Genomic DNA, 27,769 nt, shown 5'->3' with positions numbered 1-27,769 from the left:
ACACACACACACACACACACACACACACACACACACACACACAAATCAATCAGTGCTTGGATTGACTTTTCAGTCACTGGCCGATGGCCACAACACAGCCCAACATGACTGCATGAGATGTGATGCAAAATATATAAAGTTCATCCCAAATTATGCCTGGAGTTGGGTTATTTTTTCTCTCCTTCACCCCTCACCCCCATGAAATTTAAAAGAATGTATTCCTAAAATACAGAAACAACCACTTGATGTGTAGATTATTGGTGTGCTGAGCCAATTGTAACTGCAGATGTTGCCAAAGTAATTCCTAAATATCATTTGAAAATACCTCCTGAACACTCCCTAAAATGTCTTTTGTTTCTTTGATGGCTCAGCAATTTGATGATCATCTTATATGTGGAATACTACAGATCACATAAGTTTTAGATCATTATTTTTGTATGATTTTGTTGATGACTTCCTTGGAATTGTTCAGCTATATGGTTTAAACAGACATTTTAAACAGTAGGTATTATACTTATGTTATAGGTTGTGTCTCTCACAGGTAGTGAACCCTGTTGCTAAAACATTTTTAGATATTCTAATCAAGAAGAGAAAAAGGTAAGCTACATGGCTCAGGCGAAACGGCATCATAAATGTAATGACTCAGACCTGTGGTACAGTAAGTCATTACTTCTGCTTTTTTTTAACACTGTTAGTCCATATTATTAGAAAAACACACCAATATCAAACTTTTAAATATATACAGTATATATATAACATTCACATTGATTCACACCCGTTACTTGCAACCTGCAGAGTAATACTAAAATACAAATTGTACTGTACTCCAATGAAATTTGAATGATTTATTCAACAATATTTTTTTTTATTCATAGCATCCCATATGTTTTTCTTGTGCCTGAATACTGGATCTGTATGAAGGGTGTGTCAAACATAGCAATGGATATAGCATGACACATCTCCCCAAAAAGTGTACCATTGATGGTGGAGATTAATCAGTCCAATGATATGGCTTATTACCTGTTTATTTTAGAATTATAACAACGAACTATCAAGCAAAAGGTCAACTTTTTCCAAAAATGTTGGTGCCTAAATTGTCCTCCAATTCTGGAATGACGCAAGTACATTTCAGAGTCTGTCTTTTTCACGTTCACTGATGTCAAATGAGTTATATCTATTCTTCTCCTTTGATAAAGGTTTATTATAATCATTTCCTGATAAATATACACATGTTTATTTTGCCGCTTCTATCATCTTGTAAATCAGGGGTCACCACCGTGGTGCCCACGGGCATGAGTAGTCCGTGGGCCTATCCAAAAATAGCTCGCCGGTGATGACTCCAGGAATATTGGAGAAGCGATCATTTCAAAATGTGAACACTGGCAGATATTTTTCATAAAGTATGGCCAATTGATACTTAAGCTATTTGTGTCATTGTGAGAAATCGCTAATGTGATCAGTGTATTCTCAGAAATGAATATCATTAATCATTAATTATAACATATGAGGGTTCAAGCAAATTTATTTCTAAAGTGTATACTCTCCGCAATAATCAGATGCCGAGAAAGAACTCTTCGTATCAAAAAGGTTGGTGACCCCTGTTGAAAAGTGTGGCCGAGTGCCTGCTCACGAAATGTCAGGAGAGCCAAGGAGGACATCCAGTGGCACACCGGGACAACTACATCGACAGAGTAGCATGGAACTCATTGGGACAAGTTGTAGAACTATTGGGTAGGACGCTTCACTCCAGGCCCCGCCCCTCGCGGTTCGGCGTACACTACTATCAAAACTGTAAGCACTGTTAAGTGGCGAGTATTGACCCCTCAAATCTCTACCACGATTCGGGAACACCGACTCACGAAGGTACGAATACTCACACGTCTGACGCATGTTTATTCTGCCCATCACTTTAACAGTTACAGAGACGTTTAGTAAATTCTGTGTCGACTTTAAAATGTCACCCAGGTAGTTTGTATGGTAAAATGCGCGCCGTGTACGGTGAGAGGTTGTATTTCCATTCAGACTGAAAGGTAGTTATATCCAGCGTTGGGATGATTTTTAAATCATTTAGTCATTGTACAATTTAACGATGGTAAACTTTGATTTCGTTTTACTTGGGGGCGTCACATCGGTTCCCTCCGGGAACTTTTCTCGCGAGACCGCGCTCGACCGAAACCGGCATATTAAAATGTTACATTGTCGTTTATTACATTTGATAAAAGTCATTGAGTTGTCTCAAGTTGCCAGACGGAGGGGTACGGAGACAAAGCGATAGTTGTGAAAAGTGTACAACAAGTGCTCACAGTAAAGTTGGAAAAAAAATACATAAAAGTTTACAGTGACGTCACTGTGTTTTTCAGTCGCGCCATGGTCGGAATAGTGTTGTGGCGCCGAGCATTCAACGTGGTTATTTGATTTTGATTAAGTTGAATAATATACGGTGTATGTGCGCTACTCATAGAGAGGCATTTTACAGGAGAGAGCAAAAATACCGACAGACAAGACAGCGACAGTTAAGAGACTCGTTGGTAACACAGATATCAACCAAACAAACGGAGAGAACGAGAATGAAAGGGTGGGGTGATGCATTGTGGGAATCCCCAAGAGTTTCCTTTAGGCCAGTTTTTCTCAAAAATTAAGAAGACATATCACATATTTTACATTTGAAAAATCTCATGGCACACACCACCACATAAAAATGTTTCCCAAAGGAGGACTATATCTCGTGCAGTTAAGATGATCTATTCTGAATGTACTCACTGGCAACCAGGTAAGGGTGTATCCCGCCTACTGCTGGAAGACAGCTGGGATAGGCTCCAGTACGCCTGTGAGAATAAGCGGGATCGAAAATGTCTGGATGGATGGATGTTCCTTACTTGGTGTGAAATCCGACCCAGTTTAGTTGGATACAAAGTTATTACAGTGGTACCTTGTCTTGCAAGAAAAATTCCTTCAGTGACTAGGCTTGTTACTAAATTCACTCATACCGTAGCCTATGTTAAAGTCATAGTCCCCATTGAAATATATTCAAACGGCAATTAATCTGTTTCAGTCCCCCAAAGAATACCACAATTTTTTCATGACGTTTTTAAGAAAGAAAAGACTTGTCACTTTAAAAATGTAGAATTTCGGGCACTTATAAATCAAGGTACAGTACCACCGTATTCTGTTTAATGAAAGTTAACAGGTGGATACACAAGCACGTCGGCTTCACAGTGCAGAGGTACCGGGTTCAATTCCAGCTCCGGCCTCCCTGTGTGGAGTTTGCATGTTCTCCCCGGGCCTGCGTGGGTTTTCTCCGGGTGCTCCGGTTTCCTCCCACATTCCAAAAACATGCATGGCAGGCTGATTGGACGCTCTAAATTGTCCCTAGGTGTGAGTGTGAGCGTGGTTGGTTGTTCGTCTCTGTGTGCCCTGCGATTGGCTGGCAACTGATTCAGGGTGTCCCCCGCCTACTGCCCAGAGACGGCTGGGATAGGCTCCAGCACCCCCCGCGACCCTAGTGAGGATCAAGCGGTTCGGAAAATGGATGGATGGATGGAAGGTGGATACACAGGCTAATAGTATCCTCTACAACAGGGGTCACCAACCTTTTTGAGAGTGACAGCTACTACATGTGTCCTGATTGTGTGAAGGGCTACCAAATTGATACACGTCTGAAATAACATTTGTACAAATTACGTTTAATAATATTAGAATGTGTTATTTTTCATACTTAATGATTTTAATTTTCAGGCTCTGATCATCTTAAAGATGTCTCAAAATACAGCCACTGTTTGCATTTTTAAATCATACTTTCGACAAGCAAATCACAATCCTAGCACGGGCGGGCTATTGGTGTGGTCCTCACGGGCTACCTGGTGCCCGCTGGCACTACGTTGGTGACCCCTGCTCTACAATCTATTGGAAGAGGATTTAGCTGTTATTGCCTGCCACTGTACTTTACGGGAATACAAAGATGGACAAAGAGAGATTATTTGTTATTAATAAAAAATAATTATCATTCCAATTAAGTGAAACACCTACATACACACAAACACATTTTTCACATTCAGGTTTAATTTTTTTCCATTGCCTTGCAAGTTTTATGCATGTCAGAAATATGCAGTTTTTGTACAAATTCAGAGGTGTACTTTGACCCCAAAATCTTCTGCCTTGTACCTCTCATTCAAGTAACACAGAAGGAATATACATTTTCTAATTCACTTTTCTGTCTTACTTCATATTAGCTATGTCTATGAATCGCTCTTCCTCCGTGACCTCCATCTCTCTGCTTGAGATTAAAGCTGAGAGCCGTCTTGTTCTCCAAGCTTTCCTCCATCGAACACTGTCTGTCCCATTTCTGGAGCGGCCGGGCAGAATAGGAGGTGCTTACAAGGATGACAACAAGTACAGGTAATTTACTTGTCACTCAATGTTACAATAGTACAAGGGTTGGTGTTGTTCCTTTGTGTCATCATTTGTGACAAAATACTACGAGAAGATAGTATAACACATTTCTGTGGATATTGTGCCGCCATAAAATTGCCCTTGAAAAGATGATTTTTGTTTGTAGTGTTGTACTATCCGCTCCGCCCTATTTTATGTTTCTTGACCTTCTCTGTCAGGAGCAAGAACTCAGGGCCGCAATCCGGGGCGGGGTAGACTGACCGCTGCATTTGGTTACTAACTTGCTTCTCTTAGTCTGGTGTCTTAAAAGGTGCGCAAGTACAAATAAAATAGACGTAATATGTTGTCACACTCATTTAACTGGAGGCTTTATTCCATCCTCCAGCTTCATAAGTAATGTATTAGTGGCCCTTCCTTCGACATACAAATGTGAGGTGTCACATATGCAAGGTGGTGGTGGGCCCCAAAAAGCAGGCAGAAGGAAGGAGCAGGGTGTACTTGAAAGATTGTATTAAAACTCAGAAAATCCAAAACAAAGTCCAAAGTATCAAACAAAACACATGACTGAAGATAAAACTTAACAATGACTGACTGAAACAAACATGACGGCAGCCAACAAACAGCCACAAACAATGACCTGACCATGAGTGGTCGGGCGGGAGCCCTTTTATATTACTAATTACATAACGAACAACAGGTGTGCAGCTGCAGGGGGAGCCCTACAGTGCCACCTGTTGGTCACAAACAGAATCATGACATGAGGGTACATTTGTCAAAGTATCATCTAGATCAGGGGTCACCAACGTTGTGCCTGTGGGCACCAGGTAGCCCGTGAGGACCACACCAATAGCCCGCCAGTCCTAGGATTGTGATTTGTGAGTAGAAATTATGATTTAAAAATGCAAACACTGGCAGAATTGTGAGACATCTTTAAGATGATCAGAGCCTGAAAATTTACATAAATCATTAAGTATTAAAAATAACACATTTGAATATTATTAAAATGTAATTTGTACAGATGTTATTTCAGACGTGTATCAATTTGGTAGCCCTTCTCACAATCAGTATACATGAAGTAGCTCTCACTCTCAAAAAGGTTGGTGACCCCTGATCTAGATAGTAATTTTATTAGGTGTTTGAAGTTCTCTGAAGAACGGTAAACCAGAAAGGCCTAGCTTTGTGCATGCACCAAACAAAAATGAAAACAGAAAATGCTTGCCTTGCTCTGTTGCTGGTACTATTGTGTATGGAAGAGTTACCGGCCTTTAGTCTTAGGAATTGTAATTGTGGAAGGTAGATTACAAAATCACAGATGGGCCTGTCTGCTATTTAGTAAATTAAGATGCCAAAAATTTCAAACAGATGCGGGATCAAATCATATGATATGAAATGACGACACATCAATATGGCGGTACCCGCAAAGCTGTGTGATTCACGGAGAGGAGTGAAAATTATGTTATGTATAAATTTGTAATTACATCATATTATTAGGTGTTGGATTAGACGTTTCTGATCCACTGGTGAAAGGACACTTTGATCCTCTCCTCTTTCATCTATAACTGCTTCAGACAACAAAGTGTATGCAGAAAAGTGGTGAAGATTGCACGACTGTCTGTGTCCTATGTGTTGTGTTGTGTTATTTTTGTTATTTTGACGTCAAAATTTCCAGCAGCTCCTATATTTTGTTCTACTTCTTCCTTTCATAATTTTGCTGCTGTGAATTAGGAATTTCTCCATTGCGAGACTAATAAAGGTTTTCTTATCTTATATGATTTTTTTCTCTAAAAGATTGCGATTTAATCGTTTTTTTTGTGGTTTTTTTGTCTACCACAGGGGTGCCCATTACGTCGATCCTGATCGACCGGTAGATCTAGGACTTGTCCCAATTAGATCCGAAAGGTGTAGAGGAGAAAAAACAAAACATGTGTGTCTTTGTACATGTTGGTCATATATTTTTTGTGTTAATGTACACTGCACCCTAATCATCCTATCAGTCTCATTTCCCCCAAAAAATATTTTAAAAATGAACTAAAATAAAGCAGGTAAATCTTTAACCTACGGTGGCACGTGACCTACATCAGCGGAAGTTGTTTGCGCTCAGCAGTCTGCAATTGCAGCTTGTGATCAGAGCTGTTGCACTATATCTTTGATTGTCATTATTCTCATTCAGAGTTTGCTTCGTGTACAATTCACCAAGGAGATGGGCAAAGTATAGGAATCTAGAGGGCTGAGGGAAGCACTTTAAAACGGTACGTGTGAGCTACGAAAGTCAATAGGCTGCAAAAGTGCATTGCTTGCTTCCGTGTTTGGCTTCTCATCATGCGCGCGTGTGTGTGTGTGTGTGTGTGTGTGTGTGTGTGTGTGTGTGTGTGTGTGTGTGTGTGTGTGTGTGTGTGTGTGTGTGTGTGTGCGTGTGGAGGTTGGTTGAACGAAAAGTCGATCTTCGGTCCAAAAAGTTTGGGCACCCCTGGTCTACCAGTAGTCATAATTTGTAGCCTGCTATTAATGAACAAATATGCAATTAAACAACCACAAATTGGAGACATGACATTTTTTCACCTTGGCCCGGTGAGGGAAGTCTGGCCTTCGGTGAGAATGTAGTTAGTTACACAATACATGGGCATGGAGTTTTGTACTATGCATCAAAATGATGGGAAGCTTTTGTGGACTGTGCCATCACAGCCCTGTTGTTCATTATTGTTCACGCTGTTACTTCGTTCACAGTGCTATCGTCAATCCAGAACCAAAAGTAAAAGACGGATGGGATTCTCAAGCAGAAGATCAATGCTCAGGAGACGAGAAGAAGAAGGGGTTTAAGGACTTCCTTAAGCAGCTGCCTCGGCGCAATACTGTGCTCACCTCTGCAAAAGATGGGAAAGGTTCTCTTGAAAAGGACAGCAAGCCCATACCACCAAACATCAAAGAGCTATCGGAGGTAAGCAAATTATCTCAAGTCTCCAAATGTCAGTTGATGTGCAAACAAATTGCAGCAATAAAAATCTGCTCTTTGGGTTTCTCCTATGTGGGATTGCCACATTGAGTAACAGTATCCGTTTACGGCATTACAGTAGTTCGGAATGGGGCTGACTGATTTTGAAAAAGTCATTTAACATTTCCCCTCCCCCACAATATTTTTAATATAATATATAATAAATATTTCCTTTACGATTATTTTTAAAGGTCCTCTTCCCATGTAGTTTTTAACAAGCACAAGCAATAAATAAATATGCATTACAATAAACAATATCACATTCATAATACATGTTTTGTCAGAAAATGGATGGATGGATGTTACAGACATATTTTGGTTTGATAGGTTAAGTTTATGCTAAAAGGCAGATGAGCCATGAAATAATATGAAAGACAGCTTATCAGTCTACTTCAGTCAATTATTAATTTACTAAAAAGTAGCATTCTTTTAAGCATTCATGTCAACAACTTTACAAAATTTTACCAAACAAGTTTGGCAGAAACGAAAGACAGGAAGTCATAAAATGACAACCAGATTGAAAACAAATCTGTGACTTTGTCACTTCATCTTTTGAGGAAGCAATTGTCTGTGTGTACATGGCTAAATATGTATTAAAATGTACTTTTTAACGTATAATTTATACACACACACTATATAACCGTGTGTCTGTGTGTGTCTGTGTGTGTGTGTGTATATATATATATATATATATATATATATATATAGGCAAAAGAATGAGCACAGAACACCATCCAGTGTGGGTCCTTGGGCAAGATCCTTCACGTACCTACCTCATACAATGATGAGAGACTATAAAACGAATGACATGCCAGCTGAGACGTCGCTCGGCCAAACAAGGTCTGCGTCAGGTGCTGGGGAACCAGAGCACCTTGATGAAAAATGGGCTACTGGAACAAAGCGGAGATGGGCGAGATGCGATAACATGGCTCTGTTGGAATGCTATGACTCAAGCAACCCTAGTCAGAGGGGTTACATGCAGAGAATGTGGGCTAAATGGTTACTTCGAAACCCACAGTCACGGTTGACCACCAAACAACTAGTAGCTCAGTGTTCCAACATCCACAAACGGCAACTGCTGTCACAACTTGAGATTGATGAGGTACAACGCAGGTTCCATGGTGAAGGGCCCCAGGCTGCCAGATCAGAGGAGGAGGTCATACCAGAGGTTGGGAGGCAAGCCCCAATGAATGCAGATGATGAGATTGGGAGGCCAGCCCCAATGAATGAAATGCTGAGTGAGGCAGCAACTGACCTGAAAGCTAAAATCATGGTGAGAATGAAAGCTGGGCAACCGAGACTGATTACAACGGCTATGTGAAGTACCACCTGAAAGCCTCATGGAAAGTGTGAATGCAGCACTGAGGGCGATCCCTACCGTAACGATCACGGAAACCAATGAGCTGATATACGCTTCAGCATCAGTGATCCTAGAGATGCTTGGCTATAAGAGCAACCATGGAAGCCATGAGATACGTTACCCACCATGGAAAAGACGGTTGGAGGCTAAGATCAAGGCGGCTCGGAAAGATGTGAGTCAATTGACGGAGGCCCAGAGAGGTGTGATGAAAAGGCCGATACCCGAGAGGTACATCCAGATGACCATACCTGAAGCACTCGAAACTGCCAAACAAAGGCTCCAAGCCTTGTCCAGCAGCCTAAAGCGGTACACGAAAGAGAATGAGGCCAGACGAATAAACAGGCTGTTCGCAACACAACCTGCGAAAGTGTACGCTCAGTGGCAGGGTCCTAACAACAGAGCTGACCCACCAAGACTGGAAACTGAAAGGTACTGGAAAGGCATATGGGAGAAGGAGGTTGCACATAACAGCAGTGCACAATGGTAACCCTGAGAGAGGAGCACAGCAACCTCCTGAACAGAACCCAGTTACCATAACAGTGGCAGACATACAGGAAAGAGTCTCAGATATGAAGAACTGGACAGCACCAGGCCCGGACATGGTCCACACCTACTGGCTAAAGAAACTCACAGCACTCCATGAGCGCCGAGCAGCACAAATGAACCAGCTGCTGAGGGATGGGACTCACCCAGGATGGCTAACCGAAGGGCGAACAATCCTGATCATGAAGTATCCCTCAAAGGGTGCGGTATGGGACTGCACCCTTTGAGGGATCTCAAACTCCAACTATCGGCCAATAACCTGTCTCTCCACAACATGGAAGCTCATGTCAGGCATCATTGCGGCTAAGATAAGTGGACACATGGATCAATACATGAGCGAAGCACAGAAGGGCTTACCAGCCAGTAGAGATACCAGAGGAGGCAAACATCAGCTCCTGGTTGACAGAACAGTCGCACAAAACTGCAGGTCCCGACATACCAACAGCCTGGATTGATTACAAGAAAGCCTATGACTCGATGCCACATACATCACTGAATGCTTGGAGTTGTATCAGGTGAACAGGACCCTAAGAGCCTTCGTTGTGAACTCGATGAGGATGTGGAAACCACACTTGAAGCCAATGGCAAGCCACTTACCCAAGTGTCCATCAAATGTGGCATATACCAAGGTGATGCACTCTCCCCACTGCTGTCTGCATAGGACTGACCCCCCTAAGCCAAGTAATCACCAAGACAGGCTATGGATACCGCCTCAGAAATGGAGCTACGATCAGTCACCTCCACTACATGAATGACATAAAGCTGTATGCTGAGCGAAAGGGACATAGACTCCCTGATCCACACAACCAGGATCTACAGCAGCGACATTGGGATGTCATTCGGGCTTGAGAAATGTAGTCGGATGGTGACTAAGAGAGGTAAGGTAGTCCGCACTGAAGGGGTCTCACTCCCTGAAGGAACAATAGCAGACATTGAGGACAGCTACAAGTACCTCGGTGTACCACAAGCCAATGGCAACCTCGAACTGGCAACAAGGAAAGCGGCTACGGCCAAATACCTCCAGCGAGTGAGGCAAGTCCAAAGAAGCCAGCTCAATGGCCAGAATAAGACCCGGGCAATAAACAGCTATGCCCTGCCAGTGATCAGATACCCTGCAGGAATAATAAGGTGGCCAAAGGAAGAGATTCAGACCACGGACGTTAAAACCCGAAAACTCCTAACCATGCACGGAGGGTTCCATCCCAAATCCAGCACCCTGAGACTGTACGTAAGCCGAAAGGAAGGACGCCGGGTACTAGGGAGTGTGAGAGCCACTGTCCAGGATGAAACATCCAAGCTCCATGAATACATCAAAGAGAAGGCTCCAACGGATGACGTACTTAGAGAATGTCTCAGACAATGGGAAACAGAGGATGAGGCGCTGGAAGAGGAACCATCATGGGAGGACAAGCCCCGACACGGAATGTACCACCGGACCATAACTGAAGTGGCTGATCTCAAGAAGTTCTATCAGTGGCTTGAGAGTATGGACTGGAAACCCCAAGGTCAAAATGGGAAACACCTCCGAAGGTGGTGGAGAATGACAGAGCGAAGATCCTCTGGGACTTCCAGATCCAGACTGACAAGTTGGTAATGGCGAACCAACCAGATATCGTGATCATAGAAAAAATCAGAGGAAAGCCGTTGTAGTGGAGGTAGCGGTCCCAAGTGATGGAAACATCAGAAAGAAGGAACACGAGAATCTCGAGAAATACCAAGGGCTCAGAGAGGAGCTGGAGAACGCCTGGAAAGTAAAGGTGACAGTCGTGCCTGTGGTGGTCGGAGTACTCGGGACAGTGACCCCCAAACTAGATGAGTGGTTGCAACAGATCCCGGGAACAACATCGGACATCTCAGTCCAGAAATGTGCAGTGCTTGGAACAGCAAGGATACTGCGCAGAACCCTCAAGCTTCCTGGCCTCTGGTAGAGGAGCCGAGCTGAATGAGGGACGGACACCACCCGAGGGGTGAGACGAAGATTTATATATATAGAGCTGTCAAACGATTAAAATATTTAATCTAATTAAAAATGCAACTGTCATAATTAACTCAAATGAACTAAAAAATTAATCGTGATTACGCACACATTTTTTATTGTTTCCGAATTTCCTTTTATAGTTTTTTTGTTCTATTTTTCCCCATTTTAATGCTCTCATCAACATGGAATCATGAATCAGTTTTCTCTGTGCAAAATGCAAATATTTACTGAAATAACAATTTCAATTTTCAATTTTACATGAACATTTTTCACTTGGAGCAGTTATTCACACATAATCTCTCACACAATATTACTGTCCATCAACAACAGTGAAAAAATATTTTGTCACACAACAGCTGCTTTAACAGCTTTTTTATGGAATCAAAACAGAGCAATATAACATTATAAAGTGCATATCTAAGGTAAACTAGTACTCAGCCTCTAGTGGATTTAAACCATGGTTGCATACTTCGTTTTTCTCAAGTTTGCTTTGAACACAGCAGTCAGGCTATGTTGATTCTGTTAGTCCTTCTTGCGCGGAAGTCTCTCTACGGTTTTGTGTAGACATCATTTCGGATGACTACACTTGGTTCGATGACAACACTGGAGACGTTTTATTTTCGCTAGGACGCTACCACTGCACCGCTGAACCTTCGTTGTCATGTTACCTCCTCAGCGCACTGTCACTGTCAGACGAACACAAAGAAGCTCAAACCCGCTCTATTTATATGGACACGGAACACTGTAACCTTCCACACAAAATAGTTTCAAACAAGTAACAATCGCGTCAGTGGCATACATCGTATACCTGTATGGTACAGGTAAATTTGGTCTTGTCAGTGGAACAATCTGGCAACTTTTTAAAAGTAAACTTTCCATTCATAAACTCTTAAAGTATCCGTTTTTGGTGTCTCGCGCTGCCGTGGCTGGCAAAACAAACGTGAGTGGACCTGTGCAGCTTGTTGTTTTGTTTCTGGTTTATTTATAGAGCAACGTAACATCCGCTGTGACGTGTGCAGCGTTAATCTCGTGAGAAAAAATTTAATCCCGTTAAAATGTATTTAAATTCATGCCAATAAAAACACGCTAAACTGACAGCTCTAATATATATATATACACACACACACACATGTATAATTTATACAGTATCAAGATGTATATTTTAAAAAAAAAGACAAATTATTTTACTGGTCCACCAAAATTAAGGTGAGGTTTTTTTTTTGTTGCTGTTGTTTTCGTATTTCAGATTTTGCAGTTTAAAAACTTGAATCTACTACAGCTCAATATCGATTTAATTTGCCCTAATTCGGAACCAAACACACATTTACAATTGATCTAATGTTTGGAATAAATAAAAAAATCAAATAATGTACAGTATATCTACAATTCAGTAATATTTTATCATACAATGTGTTTCAAATTATGTATTCAGGATTTAAGTTCAATAAACACGTTTTTGTTTCCATGGGGAGGTGTGGTCAAATCTTATTTTCTTCTCTTGTTAGATGACTGGTACAAATCTCAGAGCAGATAACTGGTTTTCTTACGTGAATCTAATTAAAGTAAAATTGTCCAGGGTGTGCCACATTATAAAGCATCGTTATTATGCCTGGGGGGGAAAAAAGGAAATGGCAATCCATCCATCTATCCATTTTCTAATCTTCTTATCCTCACGAGGGTCGCGGGCGTGCTCCAGCCTATCCCAGCTGTCTTCGGGCAGTAGGCGGGGGACACCCTGAACCGGTTGCCATCCAATCGCAGGGCACACAGAGACGAACAAACATCCGCGCTCGCAATCACATTTATTGACAATTTGGAATGTTCCATTTGCCTGCTGTGCATGTTTTTGGAATGTGGGAGGAAACCGGAGTACCTGGAGAAAACCCACGAAGGCACGGGGAGAACATGGAAACTCCACATAGCCAGGCCGGAGCCTGAATCAAACCCTGCACCACTGCACTGTGAGGCATACATGCTCGCCAGTAAACCAAGAAAATGGCAATTTACACTGCATAAAAATTCCTTGAAACTTTAACTGCCACGGGGAAAAAAAGTAGTTATGATGCGGCCACCATCATCCCCTTACCCAAACCCTATTGAGAAGCTATGGAAGGCAGTGAGAGATTCCATCCATCCATCCAGTATCTGAACTGCTTTATCCTCACAAGGGTCGCAGGCGTGCTGGAGCCTATCCCAGCCATCTTCGGGTAGCAGGGAGGTTCAACCCTGAACTGGTTGCCAGCCAATCGCAGGGCAGACAGAGACAAACAACCATTCACACTCACAATCTAACCTATACAGTACTTAGTCAATTGTCATGTCAAAGAATATGATTCATTTGTTGTTGTTGTCTGAAAAAAACTTTGAAAGAAGTGTTAAATTTCATGTAATTTCCCTAAGAGATTGTGGGGGCTACAATGAAAACAAAATATTGTGATCCTTGTGTTCATTCTCATGAAATGTATCCATCAGCATTCTTGCACCCTAAATGTTGACCAAAAAACCTTTTTCGCGCAGGAAGATCTTTTGTCTCCTTCCTCGACATCTGAAGAGGATGACAGTGACAGGAAACAGAGCAAGAAATTGTACAAAAAGAAGATCAAAAAGAGCATTTCCAAAATTTTCAAGCTTAAGAGTAAGGAAAGCTTGGAGAAAGAGAGGGAGAAGAAGAAAGAGGAACCTGGATCTCAACCTCAGAGGCCTTCCACATTGCCATTTGACAAAACCACTGAGCCAGAACCAAGCCTTGTTTCTCCAAGTAAGCTTCTCAATTACAAACCGGAATTAAACAAACCAGCTTTGTGAACCACAATAATATGAAGAGGTTGGCACCACTGCAATGTGGTACCAACCTCCTGCCTTTTGAGTTGTTGCTATCGACAGTCCGATCTTGTAATATATTAAAAAAAAGTTTTCACTTTTATTTTCGCAGTATTTTCTTGCCCAAGGTTTCGGTCAAACACATTATAGCTCCAGGTTCAATTGAAAAAGGAACAAATGCGCTTCAGCCATATTTAAATACGATGAACAGTTGCAGGAGATACATTAGCAAGTTGAACTCCTCCAGTTCCACCAGGGTGTCTGTAAAACGACTTGTCGCAGGCTTGACACGAGCGTAACCCTTGTGTTGTTGTTTCCCGGGCATGTAGATCACCCTCCTGCGTTCTATCATGAAGTGGCAGAGAAGTTGGAAAAAATTGCCCAGAGGTCTGCCAGTACAAAGAGGCCGAGCCCCACTCCACCGCAGGCTCCCTCAGGTAATACACCTGTACACTCATATACATACAAACCCCACAAGGAAATACCCAACTCATTACAATCAAGTGGAAAGTCAAAACCTGTTCCTCAGGCTTGCCCCACATTCTACCGCACCACTATGTAAATTACATTTATTGCCTTCGTCACCTTATTGCTTCTGGTTGCTTACTTGTTAACCATGACTGTGTCAGAGACATCTTGTAGACTTCACACATACTTCCGGGTGTTGCAAAAACTTGACCTTCGATGTCATTTGACCAAGGCAGAGCAATTGATAAAGCAAGCTAAATATTCTGAATGTGTATTTTAATCTTTGGCCGTAATTTGAATGTGTGATGTATCAGTTGAAAAGACGATGTGGGGCAAAGTGCAAGGAAGACCAGGACAGCGCGTGCAAATTACAATCCACGTGGACAAAATCTTTGGTACCCCTCTGTTAATGAAATAAAAAGCCACAGCAGTCACGAAATATCTTGGCTTTGACAAAAGTTATAAATACTAAATAAAAATTGAAGGAAAATTAACTAGACAGTATGGTGGATCACTGGCTAGCACATCAGCCTTACAGTGCAGAGGACATGGGTTTGAAAAAAAACCTAATCAGCATAAATTGTATTTTTTACATTTTAGTGTATTGGAAATTGAGTTAATGATGTTGAGCAATTTTTGTATTTAAAATTTCTTGATTTTATTACATTGTATTTGTCAGTGTCATATAGTTCAATGAGCCAGTCAAAAATGTTTGCACATAAACGAAAAATTCAATTTTGATTTGAATTTCAGACAAACAGATTTCCTTTAAATCTTTTGTTACAGACAATAAGGCAGGGGTGTCAAACATACGGCCAGCGGGCTGGAACCGCCCCCCCCCCCAACAAGGTTTGATGAGGCCCGCAGGATAATTTAAGAGTGAAAAATGCATTAAAGAGACGCAATGAGTATTTTTAATAAGCTGCAATTCATGGATTATCCGCTAGGGGAACACTGTTTTGATCAGAGTAGAAGACAACATTGTTTTTATCAGAGAAGAAGACAAAAGCAATCTCAGTCTGTCACTGAGACAGACCCAACACAGCAGTAAAAGCCAGCTACCTAATTGCTAGCGAAATAGCAGTAGCATCAAAGCCGCATTCCAACGCTGACTTTGTTAAACGATGCATGATGAAGGCGGCTGAACTTTTATGTCCTGAGAAGTGACAAGCTTTAGCGAATATTAGCCTGATGAGGAATACTATAGATGAGAAGATTTCGGACCTATCAGCAGATTTAGACAGCCAATTGAAACAGAGAGTCAAGTCATTTTATCAAATGTAAAAGGTATGTTCATTAAATTTAAAGATTAATTTTAATTGTCCGGCCCACTTGACATCTACCGAGGCGGTATGTGCCCCACAATGTGAAATGAGTTTGACACCCCTGCTATAAGCGGTTCGGAAAATGAATAGATGGATAAAAATAAACGTTAGTTATTCTTTGTTGGAAGTGGTCTACATTTCTTAATTTTTTTTTCATTTTCTTTAACGTTCATAAGGATACAGTGTTGAATAAGTGTACATAATTTTTTTTTCGACAAACGATACTATTTAAAGTCGCGGTGGAGAGTTGGAGGGGCGCGAAAGGTTTTCGTTTTCCTCGGAGAGTCATAACAGAAAATAATTGAGTATCTGAGTATCTGATGCGTCAGTTTAAATAATCAAGCTATAGTGGTGGTAGGAAGTTTCCTTTTAATTCCTTTAGGTGCCATATAAACCTCTTACATCGTAAGAGTTAGAAAATAAGACAAACATGACGCCATGAGTAGCGCTTATCTACTCACATGTAAAGATGAATTAAACATATATTCTTATCACAAACATAAAACGTTTTCCTCGGAGAGTCATAACAGAAAATAATTGAGTAGCACTGCAATAGGGACATGTTGAACCAAGATGTATCCTTTAACACGGGTCCCCAACCTTTTTAGCCTCCCAGACCGGTTTAATATCAGACAGTATTTTCAGGGACCAGCCTTTAAAGGCCGGATAAATACAACAAAATAATATGATATGACCGGCATGAAAACTGTGGTATTTTCGAAAAATAAAAATTTGGCCTGGGGGTTTAGGACCTCTGCTTTAACTAGCACCACAGTGTCTTCAAACTTATAATCAGTCAGTCGGTCTATTAGAAGGCTGACAAATAGTCACTGTGCTGTTTGGTTACATAGTGTGTGCTACACTTAACACGGACCGGAGGAAGCAAAGGACAGCGCCGTCTCAGGAGATTGTAAAGAAAACAATGAGAAAGATTATGAAGAGGTCTATAACTCCCTCAGAAAAGCTGCATCGTCGAGTGCCAAATCTGAATGTGGACCTTTTACTATGTACTGTACTTGTGTTGATTGTGTGGTACATTAGCAGTGTATGGATAATTTTGGATTGGCTCTGTACATGGCTGCCTGATGACAAAAGAATTCCCTTTTTCCTAAAGTTACGGATGACAAAGAGCAAGTGGTGCAGCAGCTTATTCAAGTGCTGTCTGCCGAGGCAGATTCTATCAACAATAAGGTAGGTAAAAATTGTAACGTAATAATGTAATGTTCATTTTAGGACCAATAAAGCTTCATGTTTTGTATTTCTACACCACATAATTCACCATTCATTTGCCATCAGGGCATGAGTTTCTCATGTGATTCGGGCGTCCATCTCTTCTCATCATTCTGACCTGTTCAAATGTGATCTGCAAGGATTTTCTTCGGGATCAATGAATTGTTTCTCTGGTCTTGCACAGATCGAAATGGACCCATTTCTGCGCTCCAGTTTGTCTCGCCTATCATACACGTCTTATGTCAGGCTTCTTGACACTGTCAGCAGCACTCAGATATCGCAAGTCCCACTCCTCCTGCCGACTGCGAGCCCAACGTTACGCCGCATGGCCGTCACCATGGAGGTGTCGAGGCGGATAGTGACGGCTACTGGTGTGCATCGCATGCAAGGGTACGCAGAGTGCTACATGGAGACGTTCGCCCACTGGTTAAAGAGCCAAGGGGGATGGGTGAGTGATTGTTCCGTCTTCTGATATATTCCATTTAAAAGCCAGTACAGTAAATCCCAGAGGGATGGGGGCCGAGCCCTCCTGCAAATTGCAAGGGGGAAAAAAACGTGATTCCAAAAAAACAAACAAAAAAAAACACTGGACTTTTTTGAAGAGCCCTAATCTACAGTAAATCCTATTGAACATCTGCAAAAGGACCTGAAACATGCAGACTAGAGAAGTCACGTGTGTGCCACAGTATCCAGGGATGTCAATTTTCCGCAGATACGCGGAAATCTGCCCTTTTATTTCTTAAATCGATCATTTTTGTGAATCCTCTAAATCCGTTGAGAAAATTTTAGGGGGGTCAGGTACCTTATCGTCGAGTTTTCACGAGCTCTCCCGATCAGTCTTTCCATCTTCCGATTGTAAACAGCCCTGCGATTGGACGTGTATGATGTCTTACTTGTTGTGATTGGTTGCCCCGTCCAGGCCACGTCCCTTTCCGCTTTTTTCATCACTAGCCATTGCCATCCCTGAGTATCTGATGCGTCAGTTTAAATAATCAAGCAACAGTGGTGGTAGGAAGTTTCCTTTTAATTCCTTTAGGTGTCATATAAACCTCTTACACCGTAAGAGTTAGAAAATAAGACAAACATGACGCCATGAGTAGCGCTTATCTACTCACATGTAAAGATGAATTAAACATATATTCTTATCACAAACATAAATCAAGAGACAAATAAACCAAAATATTCACCTTGTTGCCACTTCCAACTAGGCAAAGTACTGTGGGACCTCTACTTATGAACGTTTCTTCATACGAAATTTTCAAGTTACGAAACGCCTCAAGAAAATATTGCCTGATTTTATTAAAGAAATTTGAAGATACGAAAGGGGCCTGCTACTCGAAGCTCCAAGTTTCCTGAACACAACATAATTATAGCTGCTTTGCCGTTGGCTATTACCGAACATCTTCCTCGCATCCCATTGTCTAAGAGGGACCCCTACTGAATGTGTCTATGTGTGTAGATAGATAGATATGCATCTATGCAACGTCCTCGTCATTCGCCCCTTGGACCATGAGGCGTTCTGATAGTTTTACGTAAATGTGAAACCCAGAAAAAGTGTTCACCGTCGGGCGATCGCTCACTAAGATGATGTTTGGCTTGGACATTGTCTAAAGCCAACAAAAGCAAATGTCCTTGGATCAGTTCTTGATAAAACGTCAGGCAAAAACCACTTCTGAGAGAAAACATGAACTAAAGAGGGCAAAAACCGATGAGGACGCAATTAAAAGTTAAATGACAATCATTTTTATTTATTTTTTCTTTGTTTTTTTACAATATGCACAACTCTCATTTATTGTGCAATAATCTAATTGGAACACGTATTTGTTACAGATTTTGATGCATTTTTATTTTAAACATTTCTGTCTGAATTTTTGTGGTGGCTCGTAACGGATTAGGGCATTTACATGGAGAACTCGTCTCTACTTACAAAATTTTCTTGTTAAGAAAATTTCCTTCCAGAACCAATTAATTTCGTAAGTAGAGGTACCACTGTATCTTTAAACTGTTAATTTATTTTCATCTGCAATCCGTATGACCTCCTTTGAATCGTTTCGATATATATACTATCAAATCACCGTCTAATCAGCTGTTATCCCTTTCCGCATTCTTTCAAAATAAGACTTGAGTGTAACAGGAAGCCAGCATAAAAGGTCCGATATTGCAGACACTTTGGCAAATAAACCCATAGTTCCTTCCAGTACCTGTTGACACTTTTTAAACTTTTGAACTGTGTGAACACAAAAATCAAGCAATGCCTGATTTTCAGTTGTCAATTTCCAGTCCATTTTTAAAATTTATTATTGCTTATTTTGGTTTCAAGTTATTTCAAGGAACATTTCTTTCTACAATTTTGTCAATGGGTGTAGCGGACGCGTACACAATGTGCCATCCTCATTGGTTTTTATATAATCATGTAGCACATGGGTGGCCAACCCGCGGCTCGCGAGCTGCATGCAGCTCTTTGGCTTCAATGCGGCTCCAGGGCTTTCACACGACAAGTGTCGAAAACACCACGGCAGTGGTGATGCCATTCAAATGAAGGCGGTAAATACACAGAACGTACTACGTCAGCCTATCATCAATCCCGTTACTTGATTGACATAGTGTGTGTGTGTGTGTGTGTGTGTGTGTGTGTGTGTGTGTGTGTGTGTGTGTGTGTGTGTGTGTGTGTGTGTGTGTGTGTGTGTGTGCTTGCACGTGGGCGATCGGGTCGTTCGGTGGGAAGTTCGTCGCTTCAAAAGTCGATCTTTGGCCAAAAAAAGTGTATGTGTGTGTGTGTGTGTGTGTGTGCGTGCGTGCGTGCGTGCGTGCGCCCGCGCGCGCGCAAGGAAGGGTATGATGTGGCTCTTTGCAGTAACACAGTAAAAAAATTGGCTCTTCGTCTCTGACTAGTTGGCCACCCCTGGTGTAGCATAATGCCTGTGGTTTGAGTTTTACTAACATTTTATATTTTTTGTTTCATCCTCAGGAGAGTGTGGTAGATATGAAGGATCCTGTGGAATACGACTGAAGAGAAGTGTGGAGTGTCTTGAAGAAGTCTCATTGCATCGTTTTATCTTATCTAAGTTATTGCTTTTTTCTTTACAACTTGGTTTTATTGTTGAATGAGACTGAAAATGTTTGAGGAATTATGTAATTACATAAGTCGCTGATGGTGTGTTGGTACACTCACCTGACTTATGTGCGGGGAGTGTAGGATCGGTTTTCGCTCAGTGACGGAGTGTATGGTTGTTCGTCCCAACCTGTGCCCTGTGGCTGACTGACAACCAGTTCAGGGGTTATTCCGTCTTTCCTCCAAAGTCAGCTGGGATAGGCTCCAGCAATTCCCGCGACGCTCTTCAGGATAAGCGGTGTTGAAAATGGATGGATGGTATTACATATGTTCCTGCTGACAACCGACAGTGAATGACTGTTTAAATTCAAAGGCCGTTCTGGAACCTGGAAAGGAAAAGTGAAATAAGTTACAGGGTCTAATGCGGTGGTCGGCAACGCGCGGCTCCAGAGCCGCATGCGGCTCTTTAGCGACATCTAGTGGCTCCCTGGGGCTTTATAAAAAATGTTTGAAAATGGAAAAAGATTTTGATAGTAGGCTAATATAGCTCAAATAGATATACAGTAGATACATGTTGCGGCTCCGAAAACGGAGAGCTGTGATGTTGTTTTTTTGTACACTTTATTTATGCTTTTAACAGTCTCGACAAACACAGTCACGTCTGCGTTCGACTCCGTGCCTTCTGTCTTCTCGCTCAACTCGAGAGGCGTTCAAAGACAGGCACTGAAAAACGGAAATTCATGATGACTTCACTGACACTAAGAAAAGTGAAAAAAATGCGCCAAAATGAAAAATCAAGAGAGGAAATCACAAAATAAATTCTATGGGGGTGTTTGTGAACACACAACAAAGGAATGAATAACATAAACAATTCTGAGACAGTCCAGTCTCCTACATACCAGTGTTGTGTCCAAGGACCGGCAACCCGAGGCCAAGGCCAAGGACTTGGAAAATTTTCCGGGGCAAGGCCAAGGCCAAAGACTTGAGAAATTTTCCGAGGCCAAGGCCAAGGACCAAGGACTTGCCTCCAAGGCCAAGGCCAAGGACCAAGGACTGATTTTGAAACTGAGGCCTAGTCGAGGACATGTATAAAACAATGCTATCATACAACTTGGCAGGTCTTCATGATTTGCAACACCCCTCCATCATAACCCTTTGCACTCCCTAACGCTTGAATGAAGTGTTTTTATTCAAAGAGTAGAACAGTAAGGGTACGTGTTATTTATATTGAGAAAAAAAATCACATGGTATACATTTATGAATTAATGTTTTAGTGCAGTAGATAGTAATCTCTCAGTGATAATTTTACAGTTTACCGGCAGCGAGTCCCAGGGACTCGCTGATCAGAAAAGTATGAGTGCCATTATGGACTGAGAGAGTCCCAAATTTCGAATTCTGAAAGCGTCTACTTATTCAATTGCATATGATAAAAACACAAACAACAACATATACATACAATGATAAACAAATGCTGCAAAAATTTAAATAATTCAGGAGCAGGCCTGAGGATTTCGGAAATTCATGGTAACCGTTTTTCGGTTCCGTCGGATTACCCAATGGGAAACCACGGTAACAAATGTTGGGTTCCGTAAACGTTCATCCTGGGAACCCATTTTTCTATTTTGACTGATATTGATAATCAAGAATTCCAAAACTCAAAAGTATAATGTTTCAAGGGTCAATGTTTGAAAACTACAATGAACATTACATCAGCAGCTGTGTACTCCAGGTTTATTCCAAAAAATAAATGGATCAAAAACTGGTGTACTCATGAGGCATCATCAGAGTATTTTTTCCAATATCACACTGCAAAGATTAATTGACTGGTACTCATTAATACAGGTAAGTATTGATGTGGCTTGACGTCCTCTTCCCAAGACGATGCATGTGCAATCTACGATAAATTTGACAAAAGAATTTAACACACGTCATCATTAGTTCTACCAACAGTTAACATTAGCATTACTACACCTTGTGACGAATGTTTTATTCATAAAGTTACCATGCTACAACCAGTAAATTATAGAATAACCAATACTGTTTCATAATATTTTTCATAACGATTAGCCTACAAATCTAATGACCAATTTGCCTCGTAATCGTGCCTCGCGTCGTATTTCGCTCTCGCGTTCTGTGCATACGTCACAGGTGAGTTTAGTGATACGCCCTTTGGACGATTCATACGAAAAATCAGACAAGCATTCCCATTTCTTAAACATCGTAATTAGTAGACCTTGGTGAGTTTTTTTCGCCGCCATCTCAAACTTTCATCCGCGCGATTCCTCAGTTTGCGGACTAAAATAACAACCCGCATGCGCACATAACGTCATCTGTTGTGTCCCACCCCCCAACACTGAAAACAAAACAAAACGAAAGTAAATTAGAAGAAACACACTCACACACCACACCACATCACAAACACACATACAGGCGCAGTGAAATCGCGTGGATCACACAGTCAACTCAAGTGCAGTGACTTTTATAATTATAATTTTTCGGTACCGACACGCTACCGGTAACGATTGTTACTGTGAAATCCTCAGGCTTGCCGTAGTTTGTTTGTTTGTTTGTTTTGCCTGAGAAATTTCCTTGCGTCCTAAAAACGCACATTGTTTGGAACTGTGCGTCCCGTGGGAAAATTATGCGTCTAGGACGCGGGACGCAGAGGTAACGAGATGGCTGAATCTCTAACCATTCTCTGAGTACTACTATTATTACCACTACCACTAATTCTACATTAATTAATACCTTCAACTTCACAATAATAATAATAAATAATTAAATCAACCATGATTTTAAACTATGTATTATCAATATTCATTATTCCAAACATGAGAAAGCATTCAGCAAACATAACTGGAATCGAGCAAAAGGACTCCAAATCCCAACGGCCAAACCCGAAAGTGAACTGCCGACATTATTGACTCCAGCTGTAACGCAAATTACTTGGTTCAAACAAACATTCTAGTGCCACCGCACAAACGTGACGACTGTGCAAAAATAACTAAATAAAAGACACCACTGTTACAGAAAGGCTTTACACGCTATTTAAACTGCCGATCGCGAACGCAACAAACCGTGATTGAAACTAACTGTGATGCCGCTCTTTATACGTAGCGCTAACTGTTACCTGTCAGTGGCAGACCCGCCCCTCTTGAAGCGCCAGAGTTAATCTATCAAAATGGGTTTCCTTCGATGGAATTTATTAGATCCCTTCGTGATTATTGCGGTCCTTATGCAAAGGATTCGAGGCTCTAATCCCTCATTGTGTCCGAGGACCGGCAATCCGAGGCCAAGGACCAAGGACCGCCCCTCGGTCCTCGAGCCGGTCCTCGAGGCCAAGGACCGGCTCGAGGAACACATCTCTGCTACATACATACAGCATGTGCTTCCTTCATTGTACGTTTTATAGAAGGCTTTTTTCTTGTTTTTGTCCTATATGGCTCTTTCAACATTTTGGGTTGCCGACCCCTGATCTAATGAAACTACATTTTTTGGGCGGGCATCAAGTGTTGAGTGAGTTTTCTTTTGATGATGCACACAAACTATTTGCAACTGCGTTATTTAACCGTAACACCTTCATGAAGAGCAAAATGCTGAATACTACCTCCATCGAGTGTGTGACTGTTTAAAGATGCGAGCTAAGCAAAAGTTTACGGTTCACTCTGTTCCCATCTGTACAAACAGGCAATTTTTTTTAATTTTTATTTTTTATGTAGCTTCAATGGATGTTTTCAGAACATCAAACCCTTCCTTGAATCATGCATCGCTGTGCACCAAAGTTTTTCTATTGTATAGGATTAGTTTTGAAAATGTTAATATGTGAAATAAGTTATTCAATGTCTATGTTTGGCTCCTCTGGGATCAGAGGATTTTATTGTTACGTTGTTACTTTGAATGTTTGTGGGTAGAATTTTCCACATGCAACAAATTCTGTTGTCCACTACAAATGGGAAGTTCTCTGAAATGAATACTGGATGTGGTTTTTACTGTGTTTATATTTGAAATATTGCAAAAGGGGGGGAAAGTTCAAGCAATATAAAACATACATATATTTATTTATAGTCTGAAGAACTAACTACATCTAAGAATGTAAAAGGGAAAATAATGGATTGAGCGACAAGCATCAGCGCTGGTTGAGTGGACAGTCAGTGCAAGTCTATCAATAAAGAAGAATTGACAGATGAGGGCCAAAATATTTGATGGCTCGAGGAGCTTTATTATGAACTTGCTATTTTTGCACTGTAGAAACTTAGAGCAGATAGAGGGTAGGGAAGAGAATTCCACTTGATTGCATGTAAACAAGAACTATGTAAAAAAAAAAAAAAAAAAACTTGCTGAAAATTAAACTGTCGACTGGAAGGATTCATGTGGAATGTGTTTTGTTGCATTTCAGCTCAGATCTGCAATATTCTCCTCGAGTTAATATAGTGCAGCGAAATATGAGTCATACACAAAACAAAAGAGAGAGACTGTTATGGAGAACAAAAGTAAAGGTGGCAGTGCGTACAAAAGCCAATGGGAGACAGTTGACAGGAGGTTAAAGGCAATGTTTAATAAGAGTCTGATGATCCAACATTTATATATACAGTGATCCCTTGCGACTTCACGATTCACTTGTTGCGGGTTGAGTGCATCACGGATTTTTCAAAAATATTCATTAAAAAAAAATTGCGAAAATGCCGCAAAAGGTCTGCGAGAGGCAGTGAAGGTTAGCAAAACAACGAGTCACATAGAGCAACATATACAGTACTACATGTATATTTCATGTTTATGTTTACTGTATTTTATTTATAGACTAATCTAACCTAACTTATACACACACACACACACACACACACATATATATATATATATATATAAATTTAAAAATTTCCTCATTTCACCCCTCGGGTGGTGTCCGTCCTCCATTCAGCTCGGTTCCTCGACCAGAGGCCAGGAAGCTTGAGGGTTCTGCGCAGTATCTTTGCTGTTCCCAGCACTGCACATTTCTGGACTGAGATGTCCGATGTTGTTCCCGGGATCTGTTGCAACCACTCATCTAGTTTGGGGCTCACTGACCCGAGTGCTCCGACCACCACAGGCACGACTGTCACCTTTACATCATCATCCAGTGTGGGCCCTTGGGCAAGACCCTTCACGCTAGAGCTAAGATCGGTCCTAAAAAATCGAGCCCGACCCGAACCGGCCTGAGGGTATTTAAGCCCGAGCCCGATCACTTAACTTGATTTGCAGGCCCGAGCCCGAAGCAAACCTGACATTTCATATTTTATTTGTGAGGACTCGGGAGGAGGAGGGGTGATTTCTGATAACAAAGCCTGTCTTTTGGAACGAAATCTAAGTTAAACAAGAATGTATAAACGTTTACATATTTTATATTTCTGTTTCTGAAGAGGTTACATTAACCGACAATTTTCTATCATTGACGGATTTTTTTTAAGAGTGGACGGGGAAAATTTAAGGCTGTCCGTCATTTTGACGGGTTGAAAATTGGGCCGTAAACCACCGCAGCAGTACGTCCTTAAGAATCTAGCGCGGCACTGTAAGAGAGAGAAGCAGAGAGACAAAAAAGAATAATGATGGGTGGATCATAGACAGAGGCAGAAATGAGTTCTTTGAATTGTCATCGCAAGAGTTTAGTACAGTACGTGTTGTGATGAGGCGACTTCTGTTTTTTTGCAAACCACGGTCTCTCGTGGCCAAAACTATTCACTGTCTCGAAAAAAAAAATAAAAGCCAGCGAGAGAGAAGCCCGACCCGACCCGAACCCGAACCAATGATTGACATTTTAAGACCCGACCTGAATTTCGGGTCGGGCTCGGTCTCGGGTGGCCCGATCTTACCTCTCATACCATGATGAGAGACAATAAAAAGTCTCATGGAAACTGTGAATGCAGCAATGAGGGCGATCCCTACCGTAACTATTACGGAAACCAATGAGCTGATCTATGCTTCAGCATCAGTGATCCTAGAGATGCTTGGCTATAAGAGCAACCATGGGAGCCATACGTTACCCACCATGGAAAAGACGGTTGGAGGCTAAGATGGTGTGATGGCCCGGCGAGGTGTCATGAAAAGGGACCTCTCTGAGAGGTACATCCAGATGACCATACCTGAAGCACTCGAAACTGCCAAACAAAGGCTCCAAGCCTTGTCCAGTTGCCTAAGGAGGTACACGAAAGAGAATGAGGCCAGACGAATCAACAGGCTGTTCGCAACACAACCTGCGAAAGTGTACGCTCAGTTGCAGGGTTCTAACAGCAGAGCAGACCCACCAAGACTGGAAACTGAAAGGTACTGGAAAGCATATGGGAGAAGGAGGTCGCACATAACAGCAGGGCACAATGGCTGGTGACTCTGAGAGAGGAGCAGAGCAACCTCCCTGAACAGAACCCAGTTCACATAACAGTGGCAGACAGACAGGAAAGAGTCTCAGATATGAAGAACTGGACAGCACCGTGGTCCACACCTACTGGCTAAAGAAATTCACAGCACTCCATGAGCGCCTAGCAGCACAAATGAACAAGTTGCTGAAGGATGGGACTCACCCAGGATGGCGAACTGAAGGGCGAACGATCCTGATCATAAAGGATCCCTCAAAGGGTGCAGATCCATCCAACTATCGACCAATAACCCGTCTCTGCACAACATGGAATCTCATGTCAGGCATCATTGCAACTAAGATAAGTGGACTCATGGATCAATACATGAGCGAAGCACAGAAGGGCATTGGTCGAGATATCAGAGGAGCCAAACATCAGCTCCTGGTTGACAGAACAGTCACACAAGACTGCAGGTCCCGACAAACTAACCTGTGCACAGCCTGGATTGATTACAAGAAAGCCTATGACTCGATGCCACATACATAGATCACTGAATGCTTGGAGTTGTATAAGGTAAGCAAGACCCTAAGAGCCCTCGTTGCGAACTCGATGAGGATGTGGAAAACCACACTTGAAGCCAATGGCAAGCCACTTACCCAAGTGTCCATCAAATGTGGCATTTACCAAGGTGATGCACTCTCCCCACTGCTGTTCGGCATACGACTGAACCCCCCTAAGCCAAGTAATCGCCAAGACAGGCTATGGATACCGCCTCAGAAATGGAGCTCCGATCAGTCACCTCCTCGACATGGATGACATAAAGCTGTATGCTAAGAGCGAAAGGGACATACAGGCCCTTACCCACACAACCAGGATCTACAGCAGTGATATCAGGATGTCATTCGGGCTTGAGAAATGCAGTCGGATGGTGACTAAGAGAGGCAAGATTGTCCGCACTGAAGGGGTCTCACTCCCTGAAGGAATAATAGCAGACATTGAGGACAGCTACAAGTACCTCGGTATACCACAAGCCAATGGCAACCTCGAACTGGCAACAAGGAAAGCGGCTACGGCCAAATACCTCCAGCGAGTGAGGCAAGTCCTAAGAAGCCAGCTCAATGGCAAGAACAAGACCCGGGCAATAAACAGCTATGCCCTGCCAGTGATCACATACCCTGCAGTAATAATAAGGTGGCCAAAGAAAGAGATTCAGACCACGGATGTTAAGACCAGAAAGCTCCTAACCACGCATGGAGGATTCCATCCCAAATAGGAGGACTGGGTGGCAGTGG

General features: G+C 42.0%; 1 protein-coding gene across 1 annotated transcript; it reads left to right on the top strand.

Moving 5' to 3' along the window:
* Positions 1-1,773: 1,773 nt before the first annotated feature.
* On the top strand, positions 1,774-24,521 carry bcl2l12 (BCL2 like 12). The gene is made up of 8 exons (XM_086133695.1): positions 1,774-1,863; positions 4,230-4,395; positions 7,114-7,324; positions 13,777-14,017; positions 14,409-14,516; positions 16,987-17,063; positions 17,287-17,550; positions 20,071-24,521. Exons 2-8 carry the CDS (start codon positions 4,232-4,234, stop codon positions 20,110-20,112), a joined length of 1,107 nt encoding a protein of 368 aa, XP_085989821.1. The 5' UTR covers positions 1,774-1,863; positions 4,230-4,231; the 3' UTR covers positions 20,113-24,521.
* Positions 24,522-27,769: the final 3,248 nt, after the last annotated feature.

This window comes from Hippocampus guttulatus, chromosome 16, assembly GCF_054856545.1.
Source record: "Hippocampus guttulatus isolate MCC_2025c chromosome 16, RoL_Hgut_1.0, whole genome shotgun sequence".
NCBI classification, from domain to species: Eukaryota; Metazoa; Chordata; class Actinopteri; order Syngnathiformes; family Syngnathidae; genus Hippocampus; species Hippocampus guttulatus.
Note: the sequence above shows the minus strand (reverse complement) of the source record. Positions and strands in the feature narration are given on the sequence as shown.